At 43.2% G+C, this 18,348-nt stretch overlaps 1 protein-coding gene across 1 annotated transcript; it reads right to left on the reverse strand.

The window, feature by feature from the left end:
* Positions 1–5,849: 5,849 nt before the first annotated feature.
* Positions 5,850–12,580, reverse strand: LOC128419189 (phospholipase A2 inhibitor and Ly6/PLAUR domain-containing protein-like). Its single transcript, XM_053399607.1, has 5 exons — positions 12,532–12,580; positions 11,218–11,340; positions 9,837–9,986; positions 8,100–8,246; positions 5,850–6,022 (listed from the first exon to the last, which is right to left on the reverse strand). The coding sequence occupies exons 1-5, from the start codon at positions 12,578–12,580 to the stop codon at positions 5,850–5,852; spliced, it is 642 nt and encodes a 213-aa protein (XP_053255582.1).
* Between the last annotated feature and the right edge of the window lie 5,768 nt (positions 12,581–18,348).

Here is an 18,348-nt window from a genome sequence, read left to right on the forward strand (position 1 = left end):
CCCGCTGGGAAAGTTGTTGCCGGGCATGGCCAAAGCCTTAACCATTGGGTCCCAGGATCGTGCCAGGCTGTTTGGGCCAATCAGGCAGTTGGCGCAATTCCTGGGGCCTATAAAAGCGGCAGCGTGGCGTAACTGGGGGTACTTGCATCGTGTTGCCGAACACCCGCCCTCCCTCCCTAATTTTAGGTGGTACTGCTTTGGCCTTGCTTTGGATTGGGTCGCCTGATTTGGAGCAGGGGCTGGGTAGGAATTTTTTCCATTTGGCAGATTGGATGTAGCCACTTGGTTTTCGCCTACCCCCTTAGCAATTGTCAAAACTTTGTAAGGTTTGGGGGTTAGGCATTGGCTTATTGGAGTGTGTGGGAGGGGAGGTGCAGCCATCACCTGCCCCTCCATGAATAAGGGTATTCCGGTAAAGGAATCTGGGGGTCCTGGATCTCATCCGAAGTCCGCTTGAGGGGCTAGGGCCATGCTAGGACCACAGGAACCCCGAGGTGAGCTACGCTGGTCTTCATTGATGTTGCTCCCTCATTTGGTGTTTACCCTTTCAGACTTCCAGCCAGAGAGGCAGGAGTCAGTTATAGTCTGCTGCCAAGCCTAAGCCAACACCACTCACTTTGCTGTAATCAATAAAGCTGTGGCCTAAATTTTGCCCAGTAACTTAAACTAAAATTATGTGTCAGTGTAAAGTAATTTTCAGGGGAAGGGCTTGGGGGCCTTGAAGTGCAATCCAAACCAACTGTGCAAAGAAGAAACATATACTCAGGGTGGCCCTCATAATAACATAGCAATCAAAAGCCAAGGAGGAACGAACCAGCAGGTGGCTTATGGAAGAAAAAGCTGACTTGAAGGGATTTATGGGCCAAGGAAAGGTAACCAAGGATTCCAACTGGGAAGGACTGGTCCAGTGAGGAGCAGGAAATTATGGAAATAGAGAGTGCATGCTTTCCCAGAAATCCTATATTTTTATATTGTAACACAAAGCTCTTTTTTCATATTGGATGCAGCCAGGTGCCTCTTCCAGCCCAACCACACCTACACTGTCAGTAAATGGGTACTTTAAATAAATGTGTTCTTCCCTCAGGCTTTATGGTAAAGCTGAGCTGGAAACAAACTAATCCTAATGAGGCACAAAGTAATCAGCAATTAGCATGTCACACACATGCTCTTCCAACACATCAGGTGAACCTGGAACCTGCTCACATCCATGGGGCCATTCAAGTTTACACTGTCAGTTTTGTAGCTTATCAGTATTTTAAAAAATGTAGTCACGATAGCTATTTCCCCTCCAAGTATGAGATCCAGTAAGCCTCTTAATACCAGTTGTTGCAGATCAAAGTGGAAGATGTGACCCACAAAGGGATGTGCACACACTAATGGCTGCCACACCTCTTTGAGGTTCAGAAAGTGGTGTTAAAATATACCAGCCTGGCATAATTCAGATTTGTTGTTTTCTCTGTACGTATTTTCCCAAATGTTCCCAAATTCCTAAGTGACCTTCTTCTATGATCCTTTATTACTATTTGGTAATGGGGTTCTTACTACACTGTTATTGTATTTTTCTGAAATAAATATGTATTCCGTTCTTTTGGTGGATATTTGGATACAGTCTTGATCCAAACCAGTACCTCAGATCTCTTTTGGCATCCTGGGTGATATCTTTTGCTGGAGACATTGGTCAACAGAGAGTGGTCATTTAGTTCTTGCTTTCTGGAATCACCCAGATGTCCTTTGTACCCACAGGTGTCTCCTGGACCTGAAGGGAAGAATTGTTAGCAAGAGTGTTGGCATCCTAATATTCTGGGAGTGGGTAGGGTGTTTCTAATGTAATTCCCACCACCACCCACACTTTGGTTTATTTTTATTAAATTTGAATATTGCCCTTCATCTATTGATATCATGGCAGTTTACAAGAGAAAAACACAAAGCACATAATGAAAACCAGATCGACCCCTTCTCACAAACCAACACCCCCCTCCCTCTCTGTGGGGTGTTGTTTGTAAGTCACTTTGAGCTGCCCTGGGAAAGATAGCAAGTAATTTTATTTAATTGATCAATGATGATGCTGATGCAAGCAACGCAAGCATGGCATCCAAAAAGAAACTTGCTTTTGCTGTGGCCCCTGAGCACCCATCTTGCTGGGGTGGGGGCTTGTCCTCCTGCAGGGTGGGGCAGGCACGTCCTTTGCAGGGGCTGCATCCAACAAGCAAGGTTTCCTCCAGTAAGGGGCAGGGGTGGGTTTCCAAAAATACCCTCTCGTGAGAGGAGCTCACCAGCTGCTTCCCTGATGGGGCAGTGGTGGGAGCAGGGTGGGCTTGTGCAGCATCAGAACATCCCCTCCCATGAGAGGAGCTTGGGATAAGGCGTGGCTGCTTGGGTTTGTCTCTGGCAGAGGGAGGGCGATAGGGAGGGCGATGCCTCGGTAACAGTGATCGAGCAGAATTCTTTCCACAATCAGTAAATCGCGATCTACAGGTTGGACTAGTGGAGCTACAGGAATGAAAGGGTTGTAGATAACATTTCCTCTTGTAACCTATTTCCAGTGATATGACTTCTGAACAGCTTTCATCACCATTTTTAACACACAGAGACTCCTCTCTTCCCCATTTTTTGCTTTTCTTTCTCCCTCCTTCCTTCCTTCTTTCTCTTTTTACTTTCTCTCAATTCTCCCCTTTCTTTTCTCCTCACTTTCCTGCTTTTATTGTGTTCTCACTTTTATAAATCCTAACAGCATCAACATTGCCATCATTATTGCTATTAATTTTATTTTAAATACACCTCCTTCTACTCATTTATTTATACTAACAGAATTTCTAAAGGATGGAGTAAAGTCATATGTGTGTAATCACATCTAAGAAAATGTGGCATTTTCCCTCTCCATTTATTTCCAATGTTTCATTAATTAGGAAACCCTCTCACACTAAAAAAAGGGGGGGGACACAAAGATGAGGCAATGCTAAGATATCTCAACCACATGATGATATGAAACATTGGACTGAGCTTTAAAAATAAAATAAAATGCTTAATGTGCTGCAAGTGGTGTTGGTGGGAAATCTGAACCTGGTGCCAGTAACCAGGTGGAGAGGTGGAGAAGTGGGCATCTCCCAGGGTGAGAGGCTGGGTGAGAAAAAGGAAAGCTCCAAGGTGAAAATGGGGAGGGCCTGTCATTGGGAGTCGGGGAATGTGCTTGTGACTTGTCAATGCTGTGACTTGTTTGCAAAGCATTTTGAGGATGAAATTGCTTGCATCCACTGGGAACCTGACTCAGCTGTTACAGCAGATGAAACTCAAGGGGTGTCCAGAGCACTGTCTAGCCCTGATGTGTTGACTGAGTTTCAATTGGTAAGATTCAAGGACATTGCCCCTTGCCCCTCTTGTCTGAAGTAGCAGGGAGGGGGCAGCTGACTGGGTCAGGGAGGTGATTAATGCCTCCTCGAAAGAGGGGGTGGTCCCTGTCTACTCGAAGAAGGCAGTGGTGTGCCGCCATCATCACAGATGTGTTATGTGGATTCCCCCCCCCCAAGTTATTTCATACTAGCCCTTGGAGCTGGGACATCTGAGATGGGACTTTTTGGGTAGAGTGTCATATGAGATCTGTAGAGGGGTGGGGCATAACTAATAGACAGGAGGTAGTATACTAATACTACTGATGCCTGTTGTATGCATGACCAAAGTATCCTGCCAGGCTGCTCAGTCAGAGGAATTGGGGGGGGCAGTGTCTATGGCACCCTGTCTGAAGGCAACTAGGAGAGATCTATAGACCAGTTGCCAAGCCCATCTACTTTGGGAGGGACGGGCTCCCTCAGACATTTTAGGGGGGGAGCGAAGACCCCTTGCCACCTTGGAGTTGCCTCCTATGTAAACTGGTGTTTGTTCAGTGAAGGTCACCGTGCATATCCTTTCCCTAAGGTATTGGCTAAAATTTAAAAAGGAGATGGAGGCTACAAGGAGATTTAGATTTTTAACAATAGAGAGCCTCCATCTTGGAATAAGAAAATACTACGCATTATTGATGATTATGATCGTCCTTGAGATATTCTTACTGTGTTAGATATTAAGGTGACACTTTGTCATATGAAATTTCATATTTTAAAGCATGATTTCATGGTCAAATGTGCTCCTTGGCAAGTCTGTCCCAAGACATGTTGGCAGCTGAGGCAAACCACAAAATAGTGCCTCCCCATTCCAGGGAAGAAGAGATGAGTGCATATCGACATCCAGAAGAATGTGAAGGGTGAGGAATAAAGATCCCCACAGGAAACAAGCATAGGAGGGGACCAGCAGTGCCTACTATTGGCCAAGAGGCCACTGAACAGGCAACCTGATTGTGGGGGAGGGGCAAATCTGGTCTTTAAGAAGCGCACTGCGGCTGTTGTTGCCATTGTGTCAGCAGCAGGGGCAAGGAATTCCTTGGAAGTCAGATCTGCTGCCCCTATGGATCTATCCTCCTAAGATGGTTGCCTCACCTTGCCTCATGGGGACCAGCCTGTGTTGGAAAAACGCCCGCCCGGGATGCCGGGGCTTCTCTCCGGTGGTCACTCTCTGGCTGGAATCCTCCCTCAGTCCAGAGAGACCGATGATAAGCGACCCCTCCCTTCTGAGAGGAGCACACTCACTTTCTCCTGGCATCGCATCACAGAAGAAAGAGGCAGTCTGTAGTCTACTGCTACTTTATTAAGACTGTACAAAACATGTCTGCTCTCCTGAGCAGTACAGCACGAGAGTATCTGACTCGACTCTGCTTCTACACAGAAGCGAAAGACAACTCTCAGCAGCTCCACCCAGGTACACTGAAAACTGGCTGAGACTTCCTGTCTCACGCTCAGAGACATCACATGATGTCAACAATGTAGCTGCTTGCTCGCAGCTGGTGGGAACTGAAATGCCAACAGCCTGCAACTTGCTATGCCAAACTAGCCATTCAGCCCCCTCACTATGTAAGCACATCACAAATACCAAACGGGGAAAAGCTTTTACAACTCTATCATAGTTGAAGGCTGCTCTCTCTGGATCCCCCATGTAGTTTGCCTACGTAAAGGTAAGGGGCCTGAATATTCACCCAACTACTTACTGGTTTGTTCCATCTAAGAGGACTTAAGAGAAGCTTTGTTCAAATATTTAAATCTCCCTATTGAGAGATGGATTGTTTATATGATTAACTATTTATTAAGGGACAAATCCCCTTACCCCTATGAAAAATTGATCTGTTTTGCCTTTACAGTTAAGATTGTAAGGAGAAAAATTTGTAGGGATCAGTGCTATTTTTCTAGATTTGCAGGTGCCAGAGTTCACCACGAGCTTGTTCCTTGTTCTCTTAGAATGACAATGACACTAACCTGAGAGGTGCCAGAGCTGAGCTCCACTGAACTCTGCCTTAAAATATGCCCTAATTTAAATCTTTCAAAGGAGAAACCTCTTATCTAATGAACCATCTGATTCTATTAATGATTTAACTGTGCAATGTATTTTATTTTGTTTTTATTCTGTTTTATGTATTGCGTCTTTCGTAATCGGTGTGGCTAAACCAATAAATAATAATTGCATTTGTATCTGAAAGAAACAGATCTGAGAACCAGCATTTGATTCTCCATAACCATTTATTTTGCATTGTAATCGTCATAATGAAAACTTAACTCTTTTTTAATGATACACAACAGGATTCTTTGAAGTTAGAATCCACAATTCCCGTATTCTGACCTCTTTTTCTCTGCCCCTTGCTTCCCTTTACTTCCAACAAAAGCAAAAAAGAAACACTGATCCTGAGTCCTGAATTTCACCACTAGGCCTCCAATTCCTCCTCTTTGCCATAGATTTTGGAATACACAAGGAGGAGGTCTACAGTGTCCCATTCACTCTTCACGTTCCGGCTGGTGTGAGATTTGTGGAGCATTGTAACATCTTTCTTGGGTAACAAAAAGGACAAAGCTCCCACCTCCAACTGCAGCTCTTCCATTTTTCGTGATGCCACAAAAATCTGTTGTTCCACAACCTTGGAAAGTGAACTTGGGGCCCTTAAATGAAGCTGGGGGGGGGGATGGGGAGAGAAATGTTGACATTAGTCCTTTACTCAGGGACTAGGAGATGGTGCCTGTGATGGTGAACGAGAATTTTAATAAGTTAGTTTTAAAATGAGTATATTTAAGATACCTGAGAAATATCATAATTTCACCAGAACATGATTATACAAAATTGTCAACATTAGAAGTTCAGGTAAAAAAAATTAACTCAGATATGTTTTAAAATTACTATCATACCCAAAGGACTCTCAAGACACACACAAAGAATATTAATAAACAAGTCGTATTTATAAGATATAATGAAATCAGAGGATTTGAAAACAGGCCTAATTAATAAGATTAACGAAATCAAATTCTTGTGGGCAGGTGAGTTGCAATAAAATGGGAGGAATTCTACCCCCCCATCTCCTGGGCATATTAAAAGTCACATGCTACGGCCACACAGCAAGATCTGAAAACAAACAATCCCTCCTTGGTGTCTGAACCTTGAGTGAACCTGTCATAAGTCAGGAGATGCACTTCATTGTCTCTCAGGATGGTTGGGTGCCAACTGAGGCTCCCTCATTGCCCTACTGTAATCTAAGTATCCAGAGAATCCTCCTTTTATTTCCCATAGCTATTTTCATGTTAAACACATCAAACATAAAGCAGGTGAAAAGGGGGAATCGCAAGAGCCAATGAGGTACTCACCTCAGAATTCTTACTCAACCCTAAAAAGAGAAACTAGGAAAGCCAAGGCTGAAAATGGCAGGAAAAGAATGAGAAGGAAGAATGTAGGGCAAACGCAGCTCAAATGGCCTCTTGAGGCAAACCAGCCATATGCCCCTCCCACATTCATCCCAAATTCCCTCTCAATGTAGCATTATTCCTGAAAAATATGCTGATAGGGAGGTATTCATCTATGTCTGGATCTCGGGTTAGGGTACAGTGGTACCTCAGCTTACAACACCTCGGGTTACAAATACTTTGGGTTACAATCTCCGCTAAGCCGTAGGTAGTACCTCGGGTAAACAACTTTACCTCAGGATAAGAACAGAAATAGTGTGGTGACAGCAGGAGGCCCCATTAGCTAGAATGATATCTCAGGTTAAGAATGGTTTCAAGTTAAGAACAGACCTCCGGAATGAATTAAGTTCGTAACCAGAGTTACCACTGTAGTCAATTGCATTGCAAACTTCGTACTAGGAAATCCTGTTGAAGAAAGATGGGACTCCACAGCGCCATCTGGTGTCAAATTGTTATAATGCATATAAAGCACTTTACGGATGTAGCTAAATCATGACATCAGCAAAATAATGTATGGTTGTAGAATGGAACATATCCTCCCTCCCTTCCTCCTTCTGTGTATCCCCTAAATGAATTCTGAGGTTTTTTCCAATTCTGTGGAGAAGATTTTAGGAGGCTACAGAGAAAATACAGAGAGCGGAATTTCTGTTGCACAACTGTAAATACTTGCACTATTGTTATGCGTTAGACAGATACTGCTCATTGTCACAGAATTAAAGGAAATGTATTACATTCCTTTTACATAATAAATATGTTTTTTGAGCAAGACAGAAACATCCCAATGGTGGAGAGATTTGGATGCAACTGGGGTGAAGCAATCAATGCACTTTTTGTGAGTACGCTTACTCACACTTCTCTTCATACTTACTCACACTTACTCACAGAGAAGCTTTCCCTCCAGCCAGTAATACATTTGGCACGACCAGTCCTCCCAGTTGCTGCCATTTAGCCTCTCAAAGGGCACATTGAAAGACTCACGTGCTTGCGGTTGAGCCATCTTCCCCCGGGGCTATAAGCATACTCACACTTTTTTACTTTTGTTTAGAAGGGTATTTTATATACACATCTCACTCTGAATCCTCCTTCTGGACAAGCAAGTGGCATTATGAGAGTTAAAGGACACAGTGCAGGCAGGCTAAGGAAGGGTGCAGAGTGGGGCCAGTGAGAGATATGATCCCTCTCATTGTTCCAGCAACATGCAAGGGAAAGGAAGGAAGGGAGAGAAGAAGACAAGGAGAGAGTCTGCATGACCAAGAATTACTAGGCCTTTGTCCCTTGTCTGAGTAGCAATGTTACCGGTAAGAAGAACTGCTTTGGCTTGAATACACTGGGTCTCATTCTCAAGGCAGTTGATGTGCTTCTTGCTTTTACACATTATGGTTCCTTTGGAGAAGCAGGATGGGCACTGCAAACCATTTTCAGCCAGCATGTTGAGATCAGGAACTGCCAAAATCAAAAGTATAGTGAGCATGTTGATGTTTTTCTCTGTTTTTGTATCTCTGTGTTATATTAATGCAATCCACCCTAGGGCCTCCCAGTTTTGGTGGGGCAGTTGCAAGTACTCTTGGATAAAATATAATCTAGACACAATCTGGGTTCAGGGCTGGGGATGGGACAAAGTCACCATTGGTCTCTGAGATGAATGACCTTTACATAAAGGGGAGTGGGGGAGTGTGAACTTTCTTCCCTTCTCAATCTCTCTTAAGGTTTTCCTGCCATTGATTATGGTGTAGCCTGTATGAAAATGGATGCTCTTAGTCCCCTATCTTTGTACAGAGATTCTGTCTGTCTTCTGCACTTCAGCAATGAACTAACCGTCACTTTCTGTGAGTTCCCTGAGACCTCCAGGTCCAAACTTATCCACTGGGTTAATTAACATAGGTAAAGTTCCTAAATTGACATAACTGACACTTCTTTAGACACTTCTAAATCCCAGGAAATCAACATGACTTTTGTCAGAAGCAATCTACTTCTGAGGTAACCATTTTGGGGAAGTGGGTCATTAAAATAGCAGATTAGCACTGCAGCACATCAAAGGAATGGAGGCTGCTCCCTGTGTAGTAAGAAAACCAGGATTACGTTTGATTAGAATAAGAGGGATGTGACCATTCCCAGGAAAAGACAAACTGCCAAGGCAAGAATGCTGCTGTGTCTATGAGAGGGGCAGGACATGTTCTGGTGGATGTCTTCATTGTAGGCCTCAGGTTGTATATATTTATGCATGACCATATATCATAAAGACACCACAGTGCATTATGGTCCCGCAGGAAACACAGAGCCTAGGTTACAGCATGCCTGGTACCCATGGAATCTCACATCACTTGGATACCGGGGTGATGTGTAACCATATCTTAATATACAGTAAAAATATAGTTGGGACAAGGGGCACTGGCACTGTGCAGGATCAGATCCTCCCACCTATCAGAAGGATGATCTGATCCTGCATGGTGCTGCTTTGAGGGGCAGGAAGAAGGAGAGGCCTGGTTGGAAAGGCAACCCATCCCTTCTCTGGCAGACGTAGCTACCAAATAAAAGGTAAAGGGCATGACTATGCCACTTCTGGCAAACCAAAGGAGTGCACGGAAACACCGTTTACCTTCCCACCAGAGCGGTACCTATTTATCTACTTGCACTCCATGCTTTCAAACTTCTAGGTTGGCAGGAGCAGGGACCGAGCAATGGGAGCTCAGCCTGTCGTGGGGATTCGAACCGCCAACCTTCTGATCGGCAAGCCCTAGGCTCTGTCGTTTAAGCCACAGCACCACCCGCGTCCCTAGCTACCAAGTAGGTCCCTCTTTTTCACAGTTGCTCCTCTTGACTGCCTCCCCGTCCTGCCTGACTCGCCATTCCTTGAGAGCCCCTAATAGTCCTGAGCTGCTCAAGCCAACCTGTAGCCACCTGGGGCTGTCTCACCCCATTTGAATGAGGCTCAGATTCTCTAAGTACTGCTGATTGACTAAGGATCCAGGCCATGGCCACATTCAGTGCAAAACCCTAACATGTTAATGATTCTAAATTGATGCAGAAACGTACGGCTGAGAATTGCATTGTTACACAGTTCAGTCTTGCAGCAGTGCTTCTTCATCTGAAAGAATTTACCATCGCCTGCAGTGAAGCTGTAATTGCCTGAGGAACAGTATCTGGATGACGAGCATTGACTCAAAAGTTGCACTTGGAATTTCACTATGAAAAAGAATTTGAAAGAATTATCTAGATATGGAGGTTTACTGCTCCTAAGACACGTTCATTGTAATGGTTCCAATTTTCTGTATTGTCTGAATGAGAACCTTTTCAAACAAATAACATGTAAAGTATTATTAAATTCGGCAATATAAAGTGATGAGCTTTATGAATTAAAATATGTACACACCACTATATCATAGAAAGAAAAAATATCAAAATGTCTTCCAGCCATAATATTTAAAGCATACAATAAAAGCTATTAAAAGTAAAGAAACAGATATCAATTAACCAATGGAAAGATGTATTCTGAATGGCTTGTATGAGCCTGGTGGAATACACAATTTTTCTGAAGGCATTTAAAAGATGCTTGCCAACGATGGGTTACATAATAGTGAGACTAGAGAAGCCAATATAAGTCAGATGATACTACCCTGGCCTTGGCTAAGTTCCTCTTAGAAGTAATAAGAAATAGAAACCGACATACTCTGGATAAAACAAAGTGACCGCCTCTTAATCTTCCCTGTATTTCTCTTTTATCTTGTTTTTGAAAATGATTTTGTAGGTCTTTCGACTGAAATAAATAATGTTCTTCTTCTTGGCAGTATAAGTTGCATTTTCAGCTGAATTTGGGGGAACCACTTGAAGCAGCCATTGTCCAGAGCTATTTCAATGGCTTTTGTTTGATTTGCTCAATGCAAACAGCTAGAAGTCTGTAAATTTTGATAATCAACCCAATTTGCAATGGGGCGTGAATAATTTCGATTGCAACTGTAGTTTGTAAATTATAACCGAAGCTTTCAAAGTTTTATTACGATCATAGACCAGAGTAAAAGGCATTAAATTTGGAATGAATGTAGAACTTCATTTCAGGTCCAATCTGCAGCATGAAGAATCATGACTTCTTCTATACTTCTGACAATACATGTGCCATACACTGCATTCTCTCTGCTAGTCGATCATAACCATTTACAGGGCGGGAAAATACTTCCCTGAACTCCTGTTGCTCAACCCAAGATAATTGGCAGAGGTTTAAAGACGGTCTCAAGGCAGGATTGGGAAACTGTGATCCTCCAGATGCTGCTGGACTGCATCTCCCATCATCTTTGACTGGTGGCCAGGATAGATGAGGCAGGTGGGAATTCTAATTCATCTACAGCTGAAGTGCCACAGCTTCCTTACAACTAATTTAGTAATTCCAACAACAAAAGGCAAAAAACCAGATAAATCTTACTTATATTTGTACGCAGAACACTGGCAACACAGAAATCTTGACCAAAGTTACAATTTGTTGTTAAATAGTCATGGTATGTCAGTCCAGTCCTGTTTAACCCCGATCTGCAGTTCAGAGGTAATGCTGAGGACAGGAGCAAAAGATTAGTTCATGGATTGTTATTATCATTATCATTATTATTATTTGGTTTTTTGGTTTGCTTAATTTGGCACAGAGAAGGAGGTGGGAGTGAATTAAATATTTTAAATGAAATGGGGTTCAAGTTAATAAGATCTTTCAATAAAATAAAATGAGTAAAATCCATTGGTCTGAACACTGGTTTAATTATTTTCAAGTGGTTTCAAGGTAAACCCTCCCTTTCCCCTGGCCCATTTTTCCTCCCATCCAATCTATCACTTCAATACCTTTTTTCTTCTACTGTTTGATTACAATCTTAGATGTGACGTTAGCTAAAGGACCAATGGCCAGATGATGAAGAGCAGGAAGGCAAATTTTGACAGTATGCAGCTCCTACCGTCCTCACCTGCAAGTCAGCTTTTCAATCTAAATTGGTCTTATCCCATCATTCAGGCATGAAAAAAGGCTTTGGGGAAACTGGGAACCCTCTGCAGGAATACACTGTACAATCACTTACTAGACCTCCTGAGGAGAAGATTTTGCATTTCAACCAGTTTTAAGCAGAGTTAAATGAACAGGGTTAGATCCAGATTAAGAGACTTGGACTTTAAGGGGGGGTTAGGACAGTTAAGAGGGGAAAAAGAGGGGACTTCCTGGAAGCACATACTGTTCTGCATGACATGGACAAAGTGGAAATACAAACATTTTGATCCCTCTCTCGTAAGACTGACAAAGCTGCCAACTTGAATGGCTTCACAAAAGCTTCACAAAAAGGTTTAGACAAATGATGCAGAATTAGGCTACCAGTGGCTACTAAACATAGTACCTTCAGGTACTAGCATATTTCAAATATCCTTTAAAATTTCTATCCATTTTAGTTGCTCTTGGTTTCTATTTTGTATTTATTTATTTGTTTTCTGCACTTGCCTCCAAGCAGCTCAAGGCTATGTACATGGTTCTCCACTCCCCATTTTACCCTCACAAGAACCCTGTGAGGTAGGTTAACCTGAAGTATAGTGACTTGTCCAGGATCCCGCAATGAGCCATGGCTGAGTGGGGATTTGAACCCTGGTCTCCTGCATCCTTGCTTGACCATCTAATGACTACAGCACACTAGCTCTCTTAAATTCAGCTCTCCAGATTCCTCTGTCCTCTAAATGTGATAAAAAGTTCTCCATCCTACTGGTTCCTACTTACCTGGAGAAAGCAGGGCCAAGAGGAGGCATGTGCTCAGGAGTGCCTTCATCATTCTAGAAAGAGAACTGATGCACATAGAGGCTTACTTGGAGGGATCTATAGGCTACATGTTTGTTCTGCAGGCAACACTTGGGGACAAATGTTCAGCGAATTTTGGAAGAGGAGTTTTTCCCACCCCCTTTGGCATAAAGACATAGAGATAATGATGAAATTCAAAGCTCACTGTTGAAATTGTCTGAATTATTTCTCCTCAATCTCATTAGTTGTCAACAGGCACTTTTCAAATTTCTTCCTCTATACAGTTAATTTAAAATTTAAATTCTGACGGCACCCAATAAAGGAGCTGAGAACCAAAAAAGGCAATGGCAAAGCCCAGAAGCCAACTACAAGAAACCCCCTCAATACATTCTCCACCTAAGGATTCCTCATCTAAAGAAGAGAAAAGCCTGGACACTAGATTCATCCCAGCAAGACTGGGAAGGATGGGATGAGCTGTGATTAAAATGTTGACTTCATATTGCAGCACACGTGGCTGCAATGGAGGTTTCAACCAGTAAAACTGATCAACACAGAAAAAAGGAGCGTAACTCAGTGGCAGCAAAGAAATCACTTCAGGTGCAAGCAAGTAAGGCTGAGGTAGAAAGCAGAGTGATACCTCTGGATACGAACGCTTCTGGCTATGAATGCTTCAGGTTATGAACTCCGCTAACCTGGAAGTATCTGCTCCTGGTTGTGAAAAAATAATTTCGAGCCAATGCCTCTGTTTTTGCCTTTTCTTACTGAGTTGGAAGGAGCAATATACTTTTTCTCTTCTTCCTGGCCACTAATCAAAGTTCAATGAAAGCCTCAAGGTACTGCTCAGGTGACTGCTCAGCTGGCAAAGCTAGACACAGCTCAGGGCTGTTGAAGGGTGCCAGGGACACACTGGTAGGCACTGAATAGAATACAGTGACTCTGAGAGCTTATTAAATCATTTTACTGAACTTTGCCCCTCCTTGTTCTAATTGTGGCAGAGGATACTTTAAACCAGCTGATCTGTTTGGTGATGACTATCCTTAGCCACATTGTCATGAACTGAATCCAGCTACGTAGTTGCTTATACCTGCTTCAAATCCCACCCTCCATTTTCAGAAGACAAGAAGAACCCTGCAGTGTAGCAGCATCCTTCTTGGAGTGGCTGATCAGATGTCCATGGGTACAGGATTATCATAACAGGAGGGCAGTCGCCCATTCCCCCTGTTCACCCCCAGCAACTGGAAATAGTACAGTGGTACCTCAGGTTCAACCGGGCAGAAACACCAGGGACGCGGGTGGCGCTGTGGGTAAAACCTCGGTGCCTAGGACTTGCCGATCTCATGGTCGGTGGTTCGAATCCCCGCGGCGGGGTGAGCTCCCGTCTTTCGGTCCCAGCTCCTGCCCACCTAGCAGTTTGAAAGCACCCTTAAGTGCAAGTAGATAAATAGGTACCGCTTTATAGCGGGAAGGTAAATGGCGTTTCCGTGTGATGCTCTGGTGTAGGCTCGCCAGAGCAGCTTCGTCACACTGGCCACGTGACCTGGAAGTGTCTCTGGACAGCGCTGGCCGCCGGCCTCTTAAGTGAGATGGGCGCACAACCCTAGAGTCAGACACGACTGGCCCATATGGGCAGGGGTACCTTTACCTTTACCTTACCTCAGGTTAAGTACTTAATTTGTTCCGGAGGTCCGTACTTAACCTCAAACTGTTCTTAACCTGAAGCACCACTTTAGCTAAGGGGCCTCCTGCTGCTGCCACGCCGCAGAAGCCCGATTTCTGTTCTCATCCTGAAACAAAGTTCTTAACCTGAAGCACTATTTCTGGGTTAGCGGAGTCTGTAACCTAAAGCGTATGTAACCTGAAGCATATGTAACCTGAGGTACCACTGTATATCCATCAAACTACCACAATTGCCACTGATAGCCTCTTCCATAAATGTGACTAGTCCACTATTAGGTCTATCCAACTGTGGCTTTCACTGCTGATGTGGGTTATCTATAGCTCAGCCAGTAGAGCATGAAACTCTCAATCTCATGGTCGAGTCCCATGGGGGGAATTGCAGTGGTTGGACTAGATCACTCTTGAGGTCCCTTCCAACCCTTCAATTCTATAATTAAACTGAAGAATTTTGCTGATGCAGATTATGCTTCACTTCAGCAGAATTTCTAATGTCCTGGAGAATGTAATCTAATTTTTCTTAATTATTTTGCTTGTGTTTAGTAAGTTAAAGAAGAAAAAAAAGTATTCTATTCTATTTAATGATTAACATAATATCACAAATATCTTAGCTGAGATAGTTGAAAGGAGGGGTAAAGCATGGTTGGTGCAGTTCAGAAGCTATGTGCTGTATGATATTTTATGCAGTTCATAGTTCAATCATGGAACTCACTTCCATAGGAAGCAGTGATGGCCACCAGCTTAGATGACTTAAAAAGAGGATTAGACAAATTCAGGCAGGGCAAAATAATCCACAATGTCTATGTTCCACCTCCAGTTTCAAAGGACGTTTGCTTCCTTCCTTGATAGTGAAAGATGTTTCTCAATTTTCCACCACATCCCTCACCAATAAATATATTTGGCTGGAAAGACTGGAGCAATCCCCTATGGATTTCAGCAAACTCCTATGCACTGTTGGTGGAAGTAGTAACCATTTATTTCAAAGGGATTACAATGCAATTCTCTATCTGTCTACCTAGATTTAAGTGCCACTGATTTCAATGGGTCTTACTTCCAGATAAGTCTGTATAGTTTTGTATTGCAACTTCTTCAAAATATACTTTGGACTTTTTGTTTCTCTGGCACTTCCCTTTATCTCCACTGCCTCAAACTCTTTTCCAGTTGAAATAACTATTATAATGCTTCACATATCTCACCCCAGCCTCACATTTATGGGTAATTATGGTTCAGCATAAATCTCCTCCTTGTGAATTCAATAATTCATAGCAATATGGGGGTGATGCTTAGTGGTGAGAGTCAGGCATCGGTATCCGTGTCTCTTCTTTCCCCCCCTTTTCTTTTGCTGTTGGTGGAGGGAAATGGGATGCAGCACACAGAGAAAAGAGTGCTGTATTGTGTATCATTATTCTTATTGTGATAAATATTAATGATTGTGGAAATAAAAATTTGCTTCTATAATGTGTATCCTTCAAATCAATAGTTTGGAACGGAGAAGTATGGTATTTCCTGATATAAAGCACCAAAGTTTTGTTTTTAATGTAAAACTGCAGGCAAGCAGAGATTTGACAGTTTTTGAATGCATGGTTATGTCATCTAACCCCAATGCAAAAGGACAGATCTCTCAAATAAGTGAAATGAGTTAGAACAGGTGCTGAAAGAGACTAGCTGGGCCTAACAATCTTTGTATGTTCAGGTACCTTAGCCTTTTTAAAACACAACATACAAAAAAGTCATATTCATAAGACAATGAATCCTACGCCAATCCTATGGGCCTCAAGCTCTGACCATTTTGCTTTGTAAATGTTCTCATATCCTCCTTATACTTCAAGAGTCCATTCACCTTGGAGGCAAATTTATTTTAAAGCTGATTTGCATGCATACCCCTCAGCAGTCCTGATTTGGCTGGAATGGCTACGGAATACATTAAGCTGTCCTGGGTTGTGCCTTGATTCCAGCGTGTCCTGATTTCTCCCTGCCAGCAGAGAAGGGCCACGGAAGTAGCTCCTGGGGTGGCAGCGGCATTGGGAAAGAGACAGGAGGGCTGCTTCCCAAAGCCTAGTTAGTGCTTAAAAGGCTTTGGGGAAAAGGCTGTTTGACTCTAGGATCCTGTCAGAGTCCTCACACCTCCTGCCAGAAGCACCTCCTTTTGCTGCTTCTTTCAGACCAGAAGGAAGGGGCTTACCCAACCATTGCACTGCTCCCACACCTCTGTATTGTTTAGCCTGAGCAGTAGTCGAAACCAACTGTTCAAGGAAGAAGCATATACTCAAGAAGACCCTCATAATGCCTGAGTGATTAGAAGCCAATGAGGAATGAACCAACAGATGACCTCTGGAAGAAGTTGACTTGGAGGGATTCATGGGCCAAGGAAGGGTGACCAAGGATTCCAACTGGGAAGGACTGGTCCAGTGAGGAGCAGGAAATTATGGAAATGGAGAATGCATGCTTTCCCAGAAATCCTACATTTTTATATTGTAACACAAATCTCTTTTTTCATATTGGATGCAGCCAGGTGCCTCTTCCAGTCCAACCACACCTACACTGTCAGTAAATGGGTACTTTAAATAAATGTGTTCTTCCCTCAGGCTTTATGGTAAAACTGAGCTGGAAACAAACTAATCCTAATGAGGCACAAAGTAATAAACAATTAGCATGTCACACACATGCCCTTCCCAGAAATCAGGTGAACCTGGAACCTGCTTGTATCCATGGGGTCATTCAAGTTTGCACTGTCAGTTTTGTAACTTATCAGTATTTTGTTTTTAATATAGTTATGATAGCTATTTTCCCTACAGTATGAGAACTAGTAAGTCTCTGAATATCTGCTGTTGCAGATCACAGTGGAAAATGTGATCTATAAAGGGATACACATGCATTGATGGTTACCACATCCTCGTTGTGGGTCACAAAGTGGTGTTGTCAGTTATGGATACCATCCTCGCAACCTTCCCAACCCCGACTGACAGCCTATCGGTTCTGACAGCAAAAGACTTTGTAGAAGAACTGCCAACAATGCAGACTTTGCTAAAAGAGTGCTAAAAGAGACTTTGCTAAAAGAGTTTCACCGATTCTCTTCATTCCACTGCCATTTTGTATCATTGGCCAAGGGCTTGGAAACCACTCAGTCCCCACCATAAATCCCTCAAGCGGGAGGTCACGTACTCAGAGGAAAATACTCTTAGGTGGCAATCGCTGGCCAAAAGCTCTCCTCCAGACTTGCCCAGGTGCCAGACTATGCAAACTAAAGTTCTATTGTCCTCTTGTGCTTAGAATGTACTTCCCAATACATATCCTGTATTTGCATGTTACCCCAACATTCCTCCTATGCTAATCATATATAACCCTTCCTTTTGGTGATGTAGTGATGATGTAGTAATGATGTAGTGATGGTGTTTAGTGAACTGTATGCTGGGATAAGATAGGAACTTTTAAAAGTCCTTGTCACCCCATTCTTGGGGTTCAATTCCTCTTTGAACCTGTTGCACAATAAACTTTGACCTACAGCTATTTGCTCCGGTTGGTGGCTGGACTCCTTCTTTGTTCCACAGGGATCCACGGGCGCTGCCCGATGAGCTGGGTGGCTGAGCAGCCTCGCACCCAGATTTTTCCCGTAACATGTCTGAAAGGTATTTTATCTTTTGTGATCTCTTCAGCTAAACCAATAAATAATAATTGCATCTGTATCTGAAAGAAACAGATCTGTGTGATAAGAATTTTAAGGTCTTAGATATGTTCATAAATGTACCAAGCAAACGCGTACATAAATATATAAACCACATGTCTGAAACCCCACAGAAAAAAGTCCTGAACAAATTGACCGTTCTCTGCAAGGTCAAACTGGGAAACCTCCCCATTGTCTCTTTCCTCACAAATCCTGTCTTTAGGGCACATTTAAGATATGAATAGGGTGTGATCCTGTGACTTGGCTCAGGAACTAAGTATTTATCATTACAAAAGAGTGGCCAGGCTCCCCAGGCAATCAAATCAAGTGACCATTAAACAGGTAACCTGCCAGACAGGAGATAAACAATGACAGGAGATAAACAACGCACTCAGATTTCTGCTGTAGACCGCCCTTTCTGTAATGTAGGTATGATGTGTCTGGGGGGTGGTCTTGAGCTGCGC

This window comes from Podarcis raffonei, chromosome 8 (genome assembly GCF_027172205.1).
Source record: "Podarcis raffonei isolate rPodRaf1 chromosome 8, rPodRaf1.pri, whole genome shotgun sequence".
Lineage (NCBI taxonomy): Eukaryota > Metazoa > Chordata > Lepidosauria > Squamata > Lacertidae > Podarcis > Podarcis raffonei.